Source organism: Balaenoptera acutorostrata, chromosome 10, assembly GCF_949987535.1.
Source record: "Balaenoptera acutorostrata chromosome 10, mBalAcu1.1, whole genome shotgun sequence".
NCBI classification, from domain to species: Eukaryota; Metazoa; Chordata; class Mammalia; order Artiodactyla; family Balaenopteridae; genus Balaenoptera; species Balaenoptera acutorostrata.
This window is the reverse complement of record NC_080073.1, coordinates 42,990,436-43,011,809: the sequence shown is the minus strand read 5'-3', so window position 1 is coordinate 43,011,809 and position 21,374 is coordinate 42,990,436. Positions and strand designations below refer to the sequence as shown.

The 21,374-nt window shown below is 46.3% G+C and overlaps 1 protein-coding gene across 1 annotated transcript in view; it reads left to right on the top strand.

Annotated features, from left to right (window-relative positions):
* EXOSC7 (exosome component 7) overlaps positions 1-15,836 on the top strand; it is a 30,661-nt gene extending 14,825 nt beyond the window's left edge. The window contains exons 4-8 of the mRNA XM_007168886.2: positions 564-729; positions 5,897-5,967; positions 10,960-11,083; positions 12,151-12,306; positions 15,308-15,836. Coding sequence (XP_007168948.1) covers positions 564-729; positions 5,897-5,967; positions 10,960-11,083; positions 12,151-12,306; positions 15,308-15,412 — 622 coding nt within the window. The 3' untranslated portion in view covers positions 15,413-15,836. The remainder of the gene's footprint in view (positions 1-563; positions 730-5,896; positions 5,968-10,959; positions 11,084-12,150; positions 12,307-15,307) is intronic.
* The last annotated feature ends 5,538 nt before the right edge of the window (positions 15,837-21,374 follow it).

Here is a 21,374-nt window from a genome sequence, read left to right as displayed (position 1 = left end):
CAGTCTTATTTTCCTGCTTTTCAGTACCATGATAATCTAAAGTTAATGACATAACTCTGGCATACTGTTATATATATATCTTCTAAATCATTCCAGGAAAGTTATTGTACCTACATTGTGGTTTTTGTTTTGAGAGTATCGTATCATCATCTAGGGATGGTGTATATAATGTAACCCCTCTGTAGGCTGGACTGATTCTCTAGGCCTCTCTGGGCCTGCCAGAGAAGAGTCTTTATTATACCCTCAAGATACGAGTGTTCGTTATTACTGGCTGGGGTTCATCTTACCAGCGTTCTTGTTTCTCTTTGGATAAATATGGCTTCTGTAGAAGTCAGTGGGAACTCCCACCACACACACTGACACATCCAGGACACGGTCCTGGCCTGGCTCATTGTGTGTGTCTGGAGGCTGGAAAAGTGTCAGATGTATCCTTTCCTCATTTCAGTGACTTTCCTCATAGTGCTGGTTCTTCCAGCATCCCCCAGGGAAACTGGAACAAAGCCTGCCCTTTTGCTCGTTGCATTCGACAAGACTCACGCCTTTTCTGTTGCCCTTCTGTATAGTTCAGCCAACGCTGCCCCTGAATTTGAAGGTCGGGGAGGTGATGACCTTGGCACAGAGATTGCTAACACCCTCTACCGGATATTTAACAACAAGAGCAGCGTCGACCTGAAGTCCCTGTGCATTAATCCTCGGGAGCACTGCTGGATTCTCTACGTGGATGTGCTAGTAAGTATCACATTGCTGTACTGGCCATACTCTACCTTTGTTGGAAACCAGTTGGCCTACTTTCCTCCCACTGCTTTTTCCGTCTTCAGTTGGATGCTTTCAATTTCCGGGGTGAGGTTAGTTGGGAAAAGATTGGTCTCCTGTAATAATTTTTAAATTAAATACAACATAGTAGTGCACGTATAATGCCATCCTACAGTAAAGTTACAGTCATATCATGGTAGCACCTAAAATTATCCACAGAGGCTGTCAGGGAAGAAGAAAACAAGAGATGCTCTCTAGATGGTGCCAACCGGAGCTGATGGGCAGAGTTTAGACAAGAAGGATAATGGAAAGATGATGAGCTCTTTACATGCATTTCCATGTAACCCTTACAAATGTTTTGTGAGTGGGCACTTGTTTTCCCCATTTATAAGTGAGGGAACTAAGACACAGAGAGGTCAAGTAACTAGCCCAGGAGGTCTCAGCTTGTGAGTAGTGGTACTGGGCCTCAAAGCCAGGTCTGTTTAGTGCCAGAGCTGGCTCGTGACCTCACCAAGCCATCCTCCCTCGAAAACACCCTGTAGCCCAGCTACTCTGAGTCCCTCGTTTCCCCAGTGAGGCCCCTGAGGCCCTGCCTCCTCCCTCCTCCAGAGACTGCACCTGCAGGAGTCTTTCTAGTCTAGCCCTCCATTTCCTTCCTGGTGCTTCCCTCCCAAATACTCGTCTGCCCGGTTTTTGGCACTTGGCAGTAACTTTTCTTACAGCTGTGATTAATTTTGCCAGTTTCTTGTTCATGTACAGGCTCTTGTTGGGTCTATTTTATTCCTTTTCATTTAATTTTATGAACCTTGAGATTAGTGGCTACATCTTCCACTTCATATTGAGGGCACAGGGCTAAGCCAGTGACCAAACAGGTTCTTTAATGAATCTGAAGATAAAGCCCATCTTGTGGACTGATAGTGAACTTCATGCAAGGAACAGCCCAGCTGTCTCTGATTGTCGGCCCTGCATGAAACAGGGCGGGGCTTTCTGGATACTTTTAAATTAATTTGATAATAGATGGGCACAGCTAACCAAAAGAGAGCAGTGCTTACCATTGTCTAGCAGGTTAGGGCTGTTCTGAATGCTGATGCTAATGGGTAAAAATAATGAAATTACAAGTCCATTTGCTTTTTCTCATCTCTGGTAAGCAGGATGTATTTGTAGTTTGATTCCTACCAAGCAGGTAGTTTTACACGTCCTGGTTTTGAGGAGGTGGGAACTGGCAGCCTACAGTCATTACCGATAAGAGGCAGGCTTCATAGCTGCCCAGGGAGGTGCAGCCCTGCACACTTGTGGTTTGGTAGGAGGCTGGCCCGGTGAGGGGGCCTGATGCTCTTTTGATTCAGGCAAGAAGCCTGTTCTCTCAGTGCAGGCTCTTGAAAAACTGGTGAACATCATAGGGACGTTATCTCAGCTTAGAACCAGCATGCTTCTTCCATGAGCAGGGATATATGGTGAGCAGGAGTGTCTCGGGTGCATTGTGTCTTGGTCACCTGCAGGCCTTTCTTTCTTTTCTTTCCTTCTTTTTTTTTTTTTAATTTTTGGCCACACCCTGCAGCAGGTAGGACCTTAGTTCCCTGGCCAGGGATTGAACCCACGCCCCCTGCAGTGGAAGGCAGAGTCTTAACCACTGGACTGCCAGGGAAGTCCCAGGCCTTTGTTTTTAAGACTTTTTGCATTTGGATTTCTTCTCTAATATTTTTTTAAAGATTTCACTTATTTTGGAAGAAGATGTGAGCTTTTGAAATGTTGTCATCTTCAGAAAAGTTTTTAATGAATTAGAAAAGCATTTTAAAAATTATATTATTAATGAGGTAGATCACTTTTTATCATTCACATAATTGCTTTCAGCCTTGGTGGGAACGTACTTCATGCATGTGAAGTAGGAGATAGGCTTTTGTTTGAGGAGTAAGTTTTTGTCCTACATCTAAAAATACATTGGATACATTGAGTCCATGTTTGAAGCAAGATGGTGGAAATCCAGTCCTGTCACTGGGATTGCAAAAGATGAATCTCCTGTGATTTATTTTTACCAACTGGTCTGCGTAGTCCTCAGGTAGAGCCCATCTTTCAAACAAATATTCACTGGGCAGCCTTCCGTGCTTTCATACTTTTATGGTAGGCACAATTACTTGAAACCTACTATAGTCAGATGATCCACCTGTTTCCAGTATTGGTTTTTTCCCCAATTGCATTATTTTATGAGTAGAAATTTACCATCACGGAAACTTCATTCATCTTTGCTCTTCACAGTTCTTTAATGGCATACTTTTTACCCCAGGTGGGATAGCTTTGGACTTCATTGCACTGACGGTGTACAGGCGACCTTTGGTGGGGAGGTGGGTCACAAGGCTTGTCTTGCGAGGGGGCCCAGGAGTGGTGATGAGACCCGCATGTGGTCTGTGGCACTGCGCATGGGAGGGAAGGTGGAGTGGAGGAGCCATTGCAGCACCCGGCAGTGGCTGTGTGTGGTGCCAGGAGGTGCCCAACATGGGTGTCTGAGAGGACAGTGGGGGGAAACCCAGGAGGAGCAGGATTTCTGTGGGGAGGCAGGTTTCCTACTTGGCACACTGTACCTCCTAGCAGTATGGTTTGGAGGTGTACCTTATGAAAAGAAGAGGCTAACAGAATAAGTTGTCCTGTTCCCCTAAAAGAGCCACTGTAGTATTTGTGCATCTGACGGGAGGTGCATCTGTGACCAAGTGTGTCTTCCTTCCCCTTCCCCAGCTCTGCTCCTGCCGCACCTCTGTTACAGGAGGGGTTTTCTCCTCAGCGAAGGTGGACACCTATGACCTCTCTGGGACCACAGTCCCGTCTCTCTGTAACACTAGTTGTCTGGCACCTCCCCGTTTCCTCCCAGCTCGAGTAGGCCTGTTCAGACAGCCCAGTCGGGCTGCTTTGGGTCTCCACATCCCCCCCACTCTCCCCCTGCTTCTTGGCTGTGCCACTGTGTTTAGCAGAAAGATTCTAGCTAGCCTGGGCCTGCTTGGCAGCAAGAGAGGAAGGTAGGGTCTCTGAGCACCTCTTACGTGCCAGGGATGTAGGGCTGTGATCTCATTTAGTCCTCATGGCCACCCTATAGAGAAGCATGGCTTTGCTTCACTGAGGGGGAAACCGAAGCTCGGAGGACACCTGGCCAGCAAGTGGCCGAGAAGAGTGTCAGACGCACGCTGCCCGGCCTGGGTTCCTTGTCGTGCGGTACCCTGTGAGGAGCCAGGCAGGCAAGCTGAGGCCTGGAGTTGGGTACCTGCCCTTCGGGGGCCCCTCAGCAGATACTTAGGGTTCAGCATTCCGCCCTCTCGATTTCATCTTTTGGTGATAAGCCAGAATGTTGAAAACCAATGTTTGTGTCCGGCCTTAACGGGACGTGGTGCTGGACAGTAGAAAGAGCTCTGACTGGCCGTCAGGCCCCTGAGCCCACCTGTCAGGGAAGGGTTGGCTGAGGTGCTCTCCAAGTCCTCTCCAGCTTGGAGGCCTCACAGCTGCTAGAGCAGACGTCAGCATTTATCTAGCACTTTCCTTGCATAAAGTAGATACTGTGGGCAGCAGAGTGTAAAACGGTGGTCTTCACCCCTGGCCAGTCATCAGGACCACCTAGGACCTGGAGTAAAATGCAGTTTCCAGGGCCTCACCCTGCATTGTTAATAAGCTCCCTGACCCCGCATAGCCAGGGTTAGGAACCTGGGCTGTCAACAGTGAAGATGGAGAACATGCAGATGCACTCAGACAGTCTGTGAGGACAACATGGGAAGATGAAAGAGCAAATTGGTATTTATCTTAAAACACTTAGCTGACGCCTACTATGTGCCAGACACACTTCTGAGGGCTTTACAGATACTAAGTTGTTCAACACTTCTGGGAGATAGTGTGGCTTTCACCCTCCATGAGGCCCAGAGATGTTAGGTCCCACCCCGGGTTATTCAGTTACCCAGCAAAGATAGGAATCAAACCAGACTGTCTGGCGCAAGAGTCTAGCCAGAGGTGGGGGCCATGCTGTAGTTTGTACTTGAACCAGGGTACAGGAGAGCTAGTCCAGTTGCTAGACAAACAAGCTGCAGTTACAAAGCCAGTTGGTAATACAGGCTGGGGGATCGTATTCTAATAAGCAGTAATTATACCAGGCTGTAGGAAAGATGGTGTCTGCACTGGAGGTTTGCCCAGAAAGCTTAAAGATGGGAATTAGAGTTTGCACTGGGTATGAATGAAGTACATGAGACATGCCAGGTGTGATTGTTGATTCTTAGTAGAGTTTGGAAGGCCTGGTTTAGGGCCTGCCTGTCTTCCATAAATAATCACCAGGTTCCTCCTTCCCAGCAGCCCTTCCTCCTGGGCTCTGAAGATAAAGGAATGAACAAAACCAACAGGGTCCAACCTCACGAGTTGACAGTTCAGATGAAGAGGAGATAGACTCTAAACAAACGCACATGGAAGTACACAACTTTTCTTTCTACATGTGACTTCCTCTCCTCTCTTCCTGTTGGCTTTATTCCATAACTCAGGCCAAGGCTTCTTTAAAATAAGGAAGAAGGATGTGTTGCCTTCCTCTTAATAATGTGCTGTAACCCTCCCTGTTGAATGAGCACACGAGTACAGTCAACACTTTTGCTCATGGGCAAAAACGTGTGAAAGACCTTAGTTGTTACTCTGCTTAATGTAGAACAGGGAGTGTTAGGTGTTTGAGCATCAGATGTACATTGGTAATTACGTGCAGTAGTAACTGCACTAATCAACATGGCCCTGGTGGCAGCTGCAGCATCAGTGGCCACCATTTTTTACTTGTTTAGAGGCCAGGCATATGTTAGCAAAGATGAGAGTAACACTTGCCAAGTGCAACTGAGAGTTACCTGGGGCAAAACGCCGGTGATGAGTTCCTCCTTCAGTGCAGGCCTGACTGGCTGAGGAGCTGCACCACAGGCTGAGGCCTCCGAGTGCTGGTACCACAGCCAGGGCAACAAGGCAGCGCCTGCGGTTAGGGTGAAGACCCAGTGCGTGTCAGTGAGCCAGGAGAGCAGCCACGCGTTCTTGTCTTTATAAACATTTGGTTGGCACTTCTCAGGAACCAGTGTCCTTTACTTGGGATAATAATTAAAGTAAGAAGTGATGCTACCTTCTTCTTCTCCCCCTCACTCCCTGTCTCCCTTAGCTGCTGGAATGTGGTGGAAATTTGTTTGATGCCATCTCCATTGCTGTAAAGGCTGCGCTCTTCAATACAAGGTACGCCTTCCTGGAAACAGCCCCCTGGGCCCGTGGAGAACCTGAGCAGACACCTGTGATGGGCCACTGAGGGCACTGCTACTGAAGCTCGTAGGAGAAGATAACAAGGGGTTTCAGCATTGACAATGGTGGTATTTAATTTTAAGCTTCAGAAAACAGATTTTATAAGTTAATAACTAAATATATTTCTGTATTTATTTTTTTGGATTATTATTTTCATAAGTAAACATGTACCATATAGAAAAATATTAGAAAACTACAGCGCAGCAAAAAGAGTAGAAACCAGAGACACAGTCAGTTGTCCAAATACTGTCACTAGATAAAGCTCCACGGAGACAGGGGTTTTGCCTGTTTTGTACTCTGCTGTCTCACCATAAACAGTGCCTGACACATACTCCTTGATTGGACACGTGAATGTTCTCAAAGCAGGGTAGCAGCCTGCTGTTTGGTTTAAGTTAAGAGCAGGAAATGATGATGCCAGTGTGGTTCAGCTTCCCAGACAGGCTGTGTGGCAGAGGACATGGCACTAAGCTTTCTTGGAGTTGACATTCCCTCTGACTGTTTGATGATACGGCCTTTTCCTTCTCTATGCGCAAGGTTCTTTGAGGAAAGTCTGCAGCATTTGAAAATAAGTATGTGGAGGAGGCTGTCCATTCCGTGAGAGAGCTTACATTATGGTAATGGAGGGTTCTAGGGTACTTGAAACTGAGGATTAAAACTTCTAGGGATATAGCCTAAGGAATTAATTGGATAAGTGAGCAAAGATATTATTCGAAGATGTTTATCCCAGCTTCTTTGTAGTGATGAGAAGTTGGAAACAACCTGAATGTCCCAACATAGGGGATTGAAATCTACACAGTGGCATATTTAGTATGTCTGTAAATGTATATATCCCCAGATGGTCATTGTGGTTATTTTCCAGTGCTCATATCATGGGTGATTTAAAATTTATCTGTATTTTAGAGCTTTTCTGTGGTGAATTTAGACTACTTGCACAATTTAAAACAAAACAAACAAAAACAAAGTTAAATAAATGTAGGTCAGAAATTGCAGGATGGAATATTTGCTGAGAATGAAAGCTATAGAGTCCCTTAACCCTAGCTGTGCCACTAGACTCCTGGCTGACACTAGTCAAGGGTGGACCTGGCACTTGTGGCCACTGTGAGGGCTCGAGTACCAGATGCCATCAGCAGCAGCCTGGGCTTGGGCTCCGTTGGAGAAGAAAGGAAGTCGCCATCTGTTGTACCTCAAGCCTCAGAAATTACTTCCTGTCTGCCAGCTGGTTTCCATGGGCACCAGGGCAAAAAGGGAGAGTAGGACCAGATGAGGCTGTTTGGCTGTGGGGGAGGTGTTGGGCAAACTGTACATCAGGATGGTAAACCCAGCTGCTCAGGACGGGGAGGACACCTGTCATGGCCATAGCTGCAAGTCTCATTCCCAGAGCAAGAACAGCCCTGCAGGCAGCAAGGGATGGGGACTCGGCAAGGCACTGGGTCCTTCTAGTGTATGGAGAGACCTTTTGTACAGCCAGGGCCTTTTTTTTTTTTTTTTTTTTTTGTAATTTATTTCTTTATTTATTTATGGCTGTGTTGGGTCTTCGTTTCTGTGCGAGGGCCCTCTCCAGTTGTGGCGAGCGGGGGCCACTCTTCATCGCGGTGCGCGGGCCTCTCACTATCGCGGCCTCTCTTGTTGTGGAGCACAGGCTCCAGATGCGCAGGCTCAGCAATTGTGGCTCACGGGCCCAGTTGCTCCGTGGCATGTGGGATCTTCCCAGACCAGGGCTCGAACCCGTGTCCCCTGCATTGGCAGGCAGACTCTCAACCACTGCGCCACCAGGGAAGCCCGAGCCAGGGCCTTTTAGAAGGGTAGAGGCCATTCTCTCGACAGTATCCTCTAGCCCTTCTGCTGAACCATATTGTGGCCAGAGGGTTGGGAAGGGGTGTGTCTGTGTGTGTGTACGCTTATTTTTTACTATACCAAAATTCAAACTGGTTACCTGATTTGTTCAAATAGGATATTACTTAGTACTTACACCCTGGGGACCCCTGACATGGAGACTTCATCCAGGGCAGACCCTAGCAGGACTCCTTAGTCCTTGTGGAGATTCTCTGGCTGAAACTCCTTTGCTCTGGACGTTGGCTTGTGTAGGGATGGCCAGCAGGCTGAATCATAAGGGGCTTTTGTTAGAGGCACAGGGAAAAGCACCAACACTGTTTCTATAACAGTAGCTGGCTGGGCCACCTCTTCCTTCCTGGCTCCACCCCACACTGGAATGAACTGACTTTATGGCTTAAATATATTTTCAGCACCCAGCTCAAGAAACAGAACACTGCCAGCCCCCCAGAAGCCCTCCCACCCTGTACCCCCATGCAAGTCGCTATACCCACAGAGGATAACCACAGTCCTAAAACAGTAGATTGGTTTGTGCTTGATATAAATGGAATCACGCAGTGTTTTCTCTTTTATGTCTGCCTCGTTCACTGAGCATTATGTTTTGAGACATCTGTATTGTGGCCTGTAGTCATAGTTTGCTTTTTGCTGTAGGGTGTTCCACTGTGTGAATATGCCACAATTTAGCAGTTCTTCTGTTGATGGATCTGAGTCGTTTCCAGTTTTGAGCTATTGCAAATAGTGTTAGTAGATAATGCAAAACAGTTTTCCAAAGTGCTTTTACCAAATGATACTCCCATTAGCAGTGTATAGAGTCTGAGTTGCTCTACATCTTTGCCAGCCCTTGGATTTCTTTTTGTCTTTTTAATATTAGCCATTCTGGTGGGTATATCTTGGTGTCACATTTTAGTTTTACTTTTCACTTCCCTGATGAATATTTAAGTTGAGCACCTTTCTGTATGTTTATTGGCTATGTGAATAGCCTCTTTCATGAAGTTCCTGTTGAAGTCTTTTGCCCATTTTTCTGTTGGGTCGTGTGACTTTCTTTTATATTTGGTAGGAATTCTTTATGTAATATGTTAGTTTATATACACACACACACACACACACACAGAGAGAAATATTTTCTCCACTCTGGATTATCTTTTAGTTTCCAAATAATGCCTTTTAATTAATTAATTATTTATTTATTTAGGCTGTGTCGGGTCTTAGTTGCAGCACGCGGGATCTTCGTTGCGGCATGCGGGATTTTTAGTTGCAGCATGTGAACTCTTAGTTGTGGCATGTGGGATCTAGTTCCCTGACCAGGACTTGATCCCGGCCCCCTGCACTGGGAGCATGAAGTCTTAGCCATTGGAGCACCAGGGAATTCCCCAAATAATGCCTTTTGACAAACAGAAGTTCATAATCTTAATATATATTATATTATACACACAGAGGCATATTTTGTTTTACTGCACTTCACTTTATTGTGCTTAGCAGATACTGCGTTTTTTACGAATTGAAGGTTTGTGACAACGCTGCGTTGAGCAAGTCTATCAGTGCCATTTTCCCAAGAGCATTTTCTCACTTCATGTCTCTGTATCATATTTTGATAATTCTCGCAATATTTCGGACTTTTTCATTATTCATATATTTGTTATGGTGATATGTGATCAGTAATCTTTGATGTTACTTACCATTGCAAAAAGACTATGACTTGCAGAAGGTTCAGATGATGGTTATCATTTTTTAGTAATAGAGTCTTTTTAAATTAAGGTATGTGCATTGTCTTTTTTTTTTTTTTGGTTTTTTGTTAGATAAAATGCTATTGAATACTTAGTAGACTGCACTATAGTGTAAACATAACTTTATAGGCAAAAAAATCGTGTGACTCACTTTATTGCAGTAGTCTGGAACCAAACCTGCAGTATCTCCAAGATGTGCCTCTGTGTGTGTGTGTATTCAATTATAATATAACTGAATCTGTTATTTTTTTCTCCCCTTTACAGTGAGTACTTTCTGTCCTATTCAATAAATCTTTGTCTACCCCAAGGTCATGAAAATGTTCTTAGTTTTTCTTATAAAAGCTTTATTGCTTTATCTTTCACCTTTACATCTGCAGTCCATTTGGTATGTGTATGGTGAGAGGTAGGGATCCGGATTCATTTTTGGACATCTGGTTGACTAAGCATCATTTTACATTTTATTTTTTTATTTATTTTTTTTTTTATAGCTACTTTATTTATTTATTTATTTATTTATTTTGGCTGTGTTGGGTCTTCGGTTCGTGCGAGGGCTTTCTCTGGTTACGGCAAGTGGGGGCCACTCTTCATCGCGGTGCGGGGACCGCTCTTCATGGCGATGCGCGGGCCTTTCACTGTCGCGGCCCCTCCCGTTGCGGGGCACAGGCTCCAGACGCGCAGGCTCAGTAGTTGTGGCTCACGGGCCCAGCTGCTCCGTGGCATGTGGGATCTTCCCAGACCAGGGCTCGAACCCGTGTCCCCTGCATTAGCAGGCAGATTCTCAACCACTGCGCCACCAGGGAAGCCCCTACATTTTATTTTTTAAATTTATTTTTTTATGGAGGTATCATTCATTTACAGTATTATATTAGTTTCAGGTGTACAACATAGTGATTCAGTATTTTTATACGTTATACTCCATTTAAAGTTATTATAAAATATTGGCTATATTCCCTGTGTGCTACAATATATCCTTGTACCTTATTTATTTCATTCTTAGTAGTTCATGCCTCTTAACCCCCTACCTCTTTCTAGCCCCTCTCCCCTTCCCTCTCCCCAGCATCATTTTTTTTTTTTTCCGGCCACGTGGCATGCGGGATCTTAGTCCCCTGACCAGGGATCGAATCCGGGTCCCCTGCAGTGGAAGCGCGGAGTCTTAACCACTGGACCGCCAGGGAAGTCCCTCCCTAGCATCCTTTTTTAAAAGACCTCCTTTCCTCACTGCACTGTGTCACCTGTACACTTCTGGCAGGGCTGACGGGGAGCTTAGGCATAGCATGACTTCATCTTGTGAGGCACAGGGATTCCAACTCAAGAAAAAGAAGTTATCATCCTTCCTTTCAGTTAGTGGGAATTTTAATTGTGCTTCTGCTTCTAGGATACCAAGAGTTCGTGTTCTGGAAGATGAAGAGGGCTTGAAGGACATTGAACTGTCCGACGACCCCTATGACTGCATCCAGCTAAGTGTGGAGAACGTCCCCTGTATCGTCACCCTGTGCAAAGTATGAGATTATATCTCATGGTTTTTGTCTTCCCTGTGGATCTCCTTCAACCCCAACCCGTTAAGGTTACCTAATAGATTGAGAAGTTATAGTTTCACAACCCATATAGAAGTAGTCTTAACCCAAATCAAATAATTTTGTTGTTATATTAGAGACCACTACCACGAGCAGCTCTTTCTTTTCTTTTTAACTGGAAGAGAATGGCTCTGGTCCCAGGAGCACACGAGTGGGTTCATAGTAACAGTAGCCAGAGTTTGCTAAGCTCCTTCTACCTACCAGGCATTTCACCAAAACACCCTGAATGCATATTTCCTTTAATTCTCTCAACTCTGTGGTGTCTACGCTGCTTGAGTAGTAAAAGGGTGGTTGAAAGGTGGACACTGTCCCCTCTGTGGCCCTAATGTCCACATCTATGAAATAAGGGGGTTGGAGCAGGGCCTGGGTGTCTAATACATCAAGTATGGTTTTTACATTAGCACTGAGGCCTGTGGAGCGTAACACCTGGCTGATGCTGATGTGTGACTGGCACCTCCCAAGGCTGTGCAAAGAGGTCTGTTTTGGCTGAGACTGTCGCTGATTCCACGCAGGATTCGTTATATAAAAATCAGACTGAACCGGTCAGGTTTAATTCCACCAGAATCGCTTCACCCAGGCTCTGGTGAAGCATTGGGACAACCGGAGCCACCTGCCCTTGACTCATTCTTGAGCATGTCCCTTAGCATGGGCCCTCTTGATTCATCTTTGTCCTCAGTGAAACTTCCAGGGGCCTGTTAGAAACCCCCTGGTTGGCCTCTGACTTGGAAGGTCTCTGAATTACAATTCCAACCACCCTTCCCCCTACCCCATATTTCCATTTCATGCTTCTGTTACACTGCTTACACAGTAGCCTGCGATAGAGTGATCGAACGGTACTTCAAATATTTTCCATATGAGCAGAAACTAAAATAAGACCTAAATGGGAGATACAGGTTCTTTGCTGGTGTAGATATTCCCTCCACGAGGCTCTCAAAAGTGGGGATCTGGGATGTGCGTTGCCCACGCACGTGCACTGCTGCCTGACTTTGCAGATCGGCTATCGGCACGTGGTGGATGCTACTCTTCAGGAGGAGGCCTGCTCCTTGGCCAGCCTGCTGGTGTCCGTGACCAGCAAGGGAGTCGTGACATGCATGAGGAAAGCGGGAAAGGGCAGCCTGGACCCAGAGAGCATCTTCGAGATGATGGAGGTGAGACTGGTTCTGAGGCAGGTGCTTGGACCTGGCTGGGAGTGCTGGCTGCCTCCTGCCCCCTTGGTCACACTGTGGGAATTCTCCCCATTGACCCCCTTCACCCCAGGCTTGGGGCTTGGAGAGCAGCTGGTATGAGCCAGATGTCACTGAGCTAGCTGAGGTGAGGGCTCTGGACCAGGAAGTAGCGACCTGCTCATAAGAGTCTCTTATCCTCTTCCTCTCTCATCCTCAGTTCCACATTTCTGAATGAGAATATTGGACTGAGAAGGTGAAGAGTCACTTGTAACTCCAAAATCCCAAGTTTCTGTGATTTGATGAGGGAATTGAAATCCTGGCTGACTGCTTCCTGTCCCTTGAAGGGAGTGAGCAGAGGTGGAGCCAGGGGGCTGAAGGATGGCCATCTCCCCATTCTTCGTGGGTCTGGAAGTGTTTAAGTGGAGATGAATAGGAAAGGTGGGAAATCCTCTCGATTGGCAGATTGCTCCCCTCAGGTCTCCTCGGGCCTGGCAGCACCACTAGGGTGCTTTCCAGCTGCTCTGTACTGATTGGTCAACAGGTCTGTCCCCCACATTGGCCTGGAAGCCCCTCTGCAGCAGGGACCAGGTCCTGCTGACCTGTGTCTTTCCAGACCTTCCTTCCCTCGTGTCCACCTCGACTTTCCAGAAGTCTTTGAGGACTTTGAGACTGACAGACTGACTGACTGACTGACTGAATTGCCAGGAACAGAGTTAGCCAGCCCCCGTTTTTTGCTTTAGGTAACCACTGCCTCACAACACATGCCCAGAGGTCATCTATACTCTTCTTTCATTTCTAGAAATAGTGACTTCTCACTGAAGACTCTAAGCACTTAATGTCTGTTTTTATTTTTGTCATCTTACTTGGAAGCAAAAAATTGGCCTTGTGTATAGTGTTGAGGGCCCAAGCATAAGCTCTGAAGACAGACTGCCCAGGTTGCAAATGAGGGCTCTGGGCCACAGTTCCCTCATCTGCAAATGGGGATAACAACAGTAGTAGTGCCTGCTGCTGTAGGTGTTGTGAGGGGTGGGCAGGCTGAGTGGAGGGGAAGCACGTGTCAGAGCGTCTGACGCGTCGTCAGTTTGCAGTAAGTGTCAGCTCCTACTCTGTGCCCCATTGAGCACCCTGAGTTCAGGTGTCTCCAACTGTGCATGGCAACAAGGGTTCTTCTTAAACAAAAGCTCTTAAAAAGCTTTATAATAAGTTCTACCAAAGGCCTCTAGATGAGTGGCTCTCAAATCTTGTTTTCAAAGGAACTCCCCCCTCATCCCCCCCCAGGAGAGTTTGATGAGAATTGCAGTATCTAAACAACAACAAAAACAGTAAATAGTTAACGTTTATTGTGTGCTTACTACGTGTCAGACCCTGTTTTTAGTGCTTTAAATAAAGCGTGTCATTTACTCCTCAACAACCCTGTGAGGAAACTGTTGTTACCCTTATTTTTATAGACGAGGAATTAAGGCACGTAGAGAATAAGGAACTTGCCTACAGGCTTCACAGCTTGTAAATGCGGGAGCTAGGATTCAAACCTGGACTGTGTGCCTCCAGTCAGGAGCTATTTTAACCTCATAAACCAGGTCGGCCGTGGATGGGTGGGAGAACCAGAGTGCTGTCCAGTGAGCTGGGCTTCACCCTCCCCTGGGGCTCAGGAATGAGGTCTGCAGACCTTGCTCAGAGGGACCATGGCCCTGAGGCCCTGTCTCACCATTTGTCTCGAGCGGGGAGGCAGCATTCTGGAGATGCCGCTCGTGGTAAAGCTTAGAAACTCAGGTTGTTGTGCGGCTGCCACCCCCAACCTCTGCAGTCTCTTTCCTGCAAGTCCAGGTTCAGACTTCTCAAGTCCTGGTGTCCTGTCTGTCTCATCTTCTCTTCTCCTCTCCCTGCCTTCATTCACATGAATAATCAGTTCCCCTACTCGATCAACTTGGACATTTTTTCTTTTTTCTAATGTCATGATAAAAATCTTTCCAAAGTCACTTTGGACCTTAACCCTGACTTCGCATTTCATAGAACTGATCACTCCCCAGCCTATAGACTGAGATCTTCTCTTCATACGAGTTTTCAGTAATTCTTGGAGTCTCATCCCTTGTTATAGTCAGGGATCAGGGGAGAAGGCACACAGCCCTAGGGAGAATCCACCTATGACTAGGAGGATTGGGGTGGGGGTCAAGGCCTGGGTGCCTTTCTCCCTGACATTGTTGGGAATGGAACCAGTGGCACAGGTGAAACTAAAACTGCTATGGGAACGTGGAAGGCTTGATGAAGAGACTTGCAGTTGGTTCACTGTATTCTTAAAACGATTCATGGGACAGAAAAACAGTTGCCTAAAAAAAGATTTTTGTTGTATAGTTGGGGTTTTTTTGCCAGGGCCCCCTTCTTTCTGCTGTGTAGGAAATCTTGTGGGTTGTCTGACCTCTCGATCTGTCTTGATTCCAACATTTCACGCCTTTAGCATCTCTGCATGTCAGTAACATCAAAGACTCTATCCGGGTATTGACTTTGGTCCTATCTGAGCAGGTCTCCTTTGGTGGCAGGTGAATTAGAAACTGCTTATTAACATGGGTCCTCAGCACCATCTGTTCCTTCATCAGACAGATTTTTGGATTCTCTGTGGCCTCCCCATGCCTTCTCACTGCAGCACAGTGGCTGTAACCAAGACCTGACTGGGTTGACAGTTTTGCTGCTTCTAGTGGCAGCAGCTAAGGACTGAGGCAGCTTGCTTGCTGCTTTGGGGTTTGCCTTCTTCTTCTTTTCTTTTTTTTTTCCTTTTTCAAAATGGAAGTTTTTCCAGAATGCAACTACTATGTAGTTGGGGTTTGGGGTTTGTTTTTATATTGACTTGTTAATTAAATAAAAGTCCTGTAAGGCAGATGGAACGCATGCAGCTTTACAATGGCTAGCTGGCGGGGAGCTTCTCTTGGTCAGAGTGTGTGTGCCTCACAAGCGGGCCTGTGCCCTCTTCCATCCCTTCTCTGTCCTGCAGACCAGCAAGCGCGTGGGCAAGGTGCTGCACACCTCCCTGCAGAGCGTTCTACACAAGGAGGAAAGCCTGGGGCCCAAGAGACAGAAAGTTGGATTCCTGGGATGATTTGCACATCAACCCCCAACTGCCACGTGTTTGTTTTCTACTTTTCCTTTTAAGCTGAAGTCTGTATACATTTTTCTTAACTATTATGAATTTAAGGCAACATTTGTACATGTAAAATTAAAGTCTGGGGGCTTCCCTGGTGGCGCAGTGGTTGAGAATCTGCCTGCCAATGCAGGGGACACGGGTTCGAGCCCTGGTCTGGGAAGATCCCACATGCCGCGGAGCAACTGGGCCCGTGAGCCACAATTACTGAGCCTGCGCGTCTGGAGCCTGTGCTCCGCAACAGGAGAGGCCGCGATGGTGAGGGGTCCGCGCACCGCGATGAAGAGTGGCCCCCGCTTGCCACAACTAGAGAAAGCCCTCACACAAAAACGAAGACTCAACACAGCCATAAATAAATAAATAAATAAATTTTAAAAAAATTATATAAAATTAAAGTCTGTTTTCTGGTCTGGCTTGATATGGCTAGAATTCCTCAGCTGTAAGCCAAGATGCCATTCGGTGACACCTCAGAGAGTCTGACCCTTGTCTAGTGAATGACAACTAAGTCCAGAGGTCTGCTCCAATGCGAGGGCTCTGGTCACAGGCCTCCCCAGGGAGACTTATCACCTGCCACAGGAGATCAGAACAACAACATCAAGACCTAGCAGAAAAGTGGTTCAAAGGAAATGTTTATGATATGTATATTGTCAATATCTCTCCCCTGTAGAGCCTTCAAAATAAGAATCACACACAAAAAATAAATTCGCCTCGTGTATTTGGGGGCTTCTTGGTAGGGGAGGTGGAGGAGGCGCTCTGCTCCAGGTACGCACCCAGGGCTTCTGCCTGGCTGGTGAGCCTTCTCGAGTTTTGGGGGAAGCCCAGTTCTTGCTTCTTGCCCTCCAAGAGATTCCCAACCTAGCTCCCCTAGAGTCTGGGGCTTAACATGTACTTTGGTCCTTAGCCAACCTTTCTTATCACTCTTGTTTGGAACTTGCTTTGTGTTTTATAGCCACTCCCTGGTGTTTTGTAAGATTTCCATGTTTTATCAGCATTAAGAGGGCTGCTTTAGAGATGTTGTCATTTGATTACTCAGCTCACCTTCCTACTCTGGGGACGGAAGGAGAGGCCATTCTCAATGGCGCCAGAAGGCTTTTTCTATAGGCCTGTGTTCTACTCACAGTGCAGTGTGTTGGAATTAAGTCTATTCATGGGTTGAGCAGTCTCTATTTTTTCTCCAGGGGAACTGAAACTCCCCAGTCAATCTTAAAGAGATCCCTGGGGAAGGAGCTGATTCATGAAAGAGCGTATTTCAGCCATGGCATTTACTCTGTGCATTTCAGTTAGACAAATAGAGTAAGGAGTTAGGAAGTTATTGCCTAATGCAAAGAACATAATGTGAGCTGAAGCCCTTAAGGACTGACTCCAGAGGTCCTGGCGTGGGCATCTCCTCCCGGCATGGCCAGGTATGTCCTGTGGAGAGAAGCAGCTGCCTAGACTTGGACCTGGAGCTGCTGCCCTGTTGAGAGAACAGCCTGGGTTCTCTTTTTTCTTTATTTTTTTCCCAGTGATTGTCCTTACAGGCGCCATGACAGTGCTCCCAGGGAGGCCTGTTTCTCTTCCCCTGCCCCTGGTTGACTGACCGTGCTGGAACACTAACAGTGGGACTGCACAGATGCAACTAGAATGTGAATAAAGTTTAGAAACCTTCAGTTTTGATGATTAAAGACATCAGATAGTTGAGACAGACAGGTGAGGCCTTCCCAGGCCAGTTGTACAACAGCTACCCAACTGGGCCTGCTGGCTAAGCATTTATGGTGCAAATGAAGGGGAGAAGTAGATGTTAGCATCTGTGTCTACCACCCCATCCATACCTTTCCTTGAAGGCCACCCTACCTGGAAGAAGCGTACATCACAAATGAAACAAAATACCAAATGAGCAAGGTCTCTCCAGAAGAGGCTTTATTAGAATTGTCTGATGGTTGCAGCTCTCAGAATAAGAGAAAACTGAAGGCAGAGACTGGCAAAGACTTGGAAAAATATTGTCCTGGGGAAATCCACTGCTTCATCCAGCAGAACCAGAGCTGTCTTTAGTGGCCATTAAATAAATGTCAGGGAGAAAAACTAGTCAGCCAAAAGGCAGTCAACAGCTTGTGGGTGGGGAGGGTAAGGGTGGGCATAGAAGGAATGAAATGTTATAGAATATTCAAATTGGTTTTATTGTTTCTGTGATTCCTTGGTCTCTCAAACTGTGTAAATTCAAGCCTGCAAAACACATGAATTTAGAATACTGACAGCAGTTTGCATCTTGCTCAATAAACTGCCAGTCGAGCATAAATCTGTGCTATTCAAAACTTTTTGGAAATAATCTGGCAGTGGATATTAAAAGTCTTAAAAATTTCATGCCCGCTGACCTAAAACTCCACTTCTGGAAATGTAACCAAAGGAGAGTAAAAACATGAAGTATAAAGAAGTTCATGCCAGTATCACTGCTTGTGCAAGAATGGCAGAGCTGCAAAGGAGCCTGAAGGTGCATCCTTGGCAGGTTCCTTTGCCAGAGACAGGGCTTTCCTCAGGAAGAAAGGGACTCTGACCTGGGATAAAGACAGGATCTTGGTCCCTCATTTTCCCCGGAACGCTTTAGGCAGGCAGAAGAAGCCCCCACCCCTAGCTAAAGGAGAGCAGCCATTTCCCAAAAGAAACACTATACCAGTTCCCATGCAAGGACCACACTGAGGCAGATGTCTCATGAGGTGATACTTGTCAACCTCTGCCCCACCTTCCCTCATTGGCTCCAGACCCATAACTAGACTCTGATTACAGCCCATCCTGAGCAGGGAAATGCAGTCCCTGCCATGGGAAGAAAGATATTACTCATCAAAATAATTGCAAGACCTGGCTTGGCAGGTACCAAGGAAACAGAGGTGGCAGTGGATCTGAGGGTGCTGGACCAGGGCCAGGGCTGAAAAGGGGGTTTAATGTCCTAGCAAGGAGGTCTGAAGCTGTCCTAATTCACTGCTGGGATAGCCCCTGAAGTTGGACCTGGCCAGCACCTGAAGTAAATGAGGAGGAGATACCAGAATTGAATAAACTGAAAAAGCAACAATGCTTCTTAGATCTGTAAGAGAAGTGAGGTCACAGGGCAACCACTGCTCCCCAAATCAGAGAGACCAACAGGCAAATCCAGAGAAATTAATATAGCTATATGAAGCTTACTTTAAATATGAGACATATAGATTAAAAGTATCAATAAATGGAGGAAGAAAGATAAACCATGGTAACATTAATCAAAAGAAAGCTAGAGCAGCTATATTAATTTCGGACAGACAAGACTTCAGAGCAAGGAAAGTTATCAGGAATAAAGAGGAACATTACATAATGATAAAGGGGTCAGTTATCCAGGAGGACATAAAAGTCTGTAATGTGTATATGCCTAACAACAGAGCATTAAAATACATGAGGTAGGACTTCCCTACTGGTGCAGTGGTTAAGAATCCGCCTGCCAATGCAGGGGACACAGGTTCTATCCCTGGTCCGGGAAGATCCCACATGCCACGGAGCAACTAAGCCCATGCACCACAACTACTGAGCCTGCGCTCTAAAGCCTGCGAGCCACAACTGTTGAGCTCGTGTGCCGCAACTACTGAGCCCACGTGCTGCAACTACTAGGCACAGGTGCACCTAGAGCTCGTGCTCTGCAACAAGAAGCCACTGCAATGAGAAGCCCACACACCATAATGAAGAGTAGCCCCGCTCGCCACAACTAGAGAAAGCCCACGCATAGCAACAAAGACCCAACGCAGACAAGAAAAAAAAATGTTTAAAAAAAAAATACATGAGGTAAAACCTGATAGAAGAGCAAGAAGAAATACATGAATCCACTATCATAACTGGAGATGTCAACACCCCTCTATCAGAAATGGACAGATGGAGCAGGCAGGAAATAGGTAAGGACATATTTGGACTCACCAACACCATCAATCAACTGGACATAATGGACATCTATAGACTGCTGCATCCATCAACAGCTGGATACACACATGGAACATTCACCAAGATAGACCACATTCTGGACCATAAAATGCACCTTAACAAATTTAATAAAACAAATCACAATGATCTGCTCTCAGAACACAATAGAATTAAACTAGAAATCAATTACAGAAAGATAGCCAGAAAATCCCAAAACACTTGGAGATTAAACAACACACTTCTAAATAACACCTGGGTCAAAGAAGATATCTCAAGTGAAATTACGTATTTTGAACTAAATGAAAACGAAAACACAACTTATCAAAATTTGTGGGTTGTAGCAATAGCAGTGCTTAGAAGGACATTTATAGCCTTGAATACATGTATTAGAAAAGAAGAAAGATCTAAAATCAATCATCTAAGCTTCCACCTTAGGAAACCAGAAGAGCAAATTAAATCCAAAGTAAGCAGAGGAAAAGAAATAATAAAAATTAGAGCAGGGCTTCCCTGGTGGCGCGGTGGTTGAGAATCTGCCTGCCAATGCAGGGGACACGGGTTCGAGCCCTGGTCTGGGAAGATCCCACATGCCACGGAGCAACTAGGCCCGTGAGCCACAACTACTGAGCCTGCGCGTCTGGAGCCTGTGCTCCGCAACAAGAAAGGCCGCAATAATGAGAGGCCCGCGCACCGCGATGAAGAGTGGCCCCCGCTTGCCGCAACTAGAGAAAGCCCTCGCACAGAAATGAAGACCCAACACAGCCAAAAATAAAAAATAAAATAAATAAATAAAAATAAAGGAATTCCTTAAAAAAAAATTAGAGCAATATAGATATCAATGAAATTGAAATCAGAAAATCAATGAAACCAAAAGCTTGTTCTCTGAAAAATTCCAGAGAAGGGAGAGAGCTTTAGAAGGGAGCAGTCTGTCACCAGTCATTTCATTCCCTGGGGGCATCTGCAGATTCTGGACATGGGCTCTACGAGGAGTTCCATGGGGGGAAAAAGAGAAACCAGCAAAACTTAACTAGTGAGGTTGTGCAGGGCTAGTGTGATAATTTGGAAACTTCAGGATCCCTAAATGCACAACTGGGTTTATATTTGTTGAATTTTAAGGCCATTTGTGGAGGGGTGGAGGGACAGGTGTCAAAAAGGCAGATGGAAATCTATAGTATCCTACAAAACTAATCAGATTTTCTATTTCTTCCTGTGTGAGCTATTACAGCTGAAGACATCAGCTAAGTGCAAAACGGCCATACGCCCAGCTTACTCTTCCCAAATTTACAAGTCAGGTCATCTACTGTCTCAGCCCTGGAGTGGAAGGAGTAAAGCGGTGGACAGAGGCCATGGATCTCTGAGGGCCATGCAGCTTCTCTCACCAGTCCTCCTTTCCCACACCTTTGCAGGTGGCCCAGCTGCCTCACACACAGGATCTCCACATGCTCCTTACAAGAATCCCACTGTGTAGGCAGAGATTATTGCCCTATTTTATGAAAGCGGAATCTGGGTCTTGAATAACTTGCCCCAGAAGACACAAGTGCCAGGTGTCTGAGCTCCAGGACTCCCAGTTCTCTTTCCACTAGGATACTGCTGACCTTTAGGGACAAAACAACAAGGAATGTGGCCCCATGGAGCCAAGAACTTGTCTAGGTGGGGTATTGCCTCCCCCAGTACTGTGTGCCCCAGGGCCTGGCACACAAGGACAGAGGCAATACTTGTTGAATGAATGACAACAAGGTTGTCAAAAAGGGTTCAAAAAGGAGCAAATGACTTTCCTAATGACGGTCACTGAGACCATGGTAACAGGCCATTTGTCTTTGGTTCTGACTAAGGGCCAAGACTGCCCTTGCAATATTCTTGGAGATGTGCACCCTGGATGTTCTTACCTTTGAGGAGAGTGTGGAAATTCTCTGCTCCATAGGCGGGGCCCCATTTCTGTTGATACAGGGCCAGTGGAGCTAAAAGGAAACATCTGTGCAGGGAGAGAGTAGGGGTGGGGGATGGTTCCACGTTG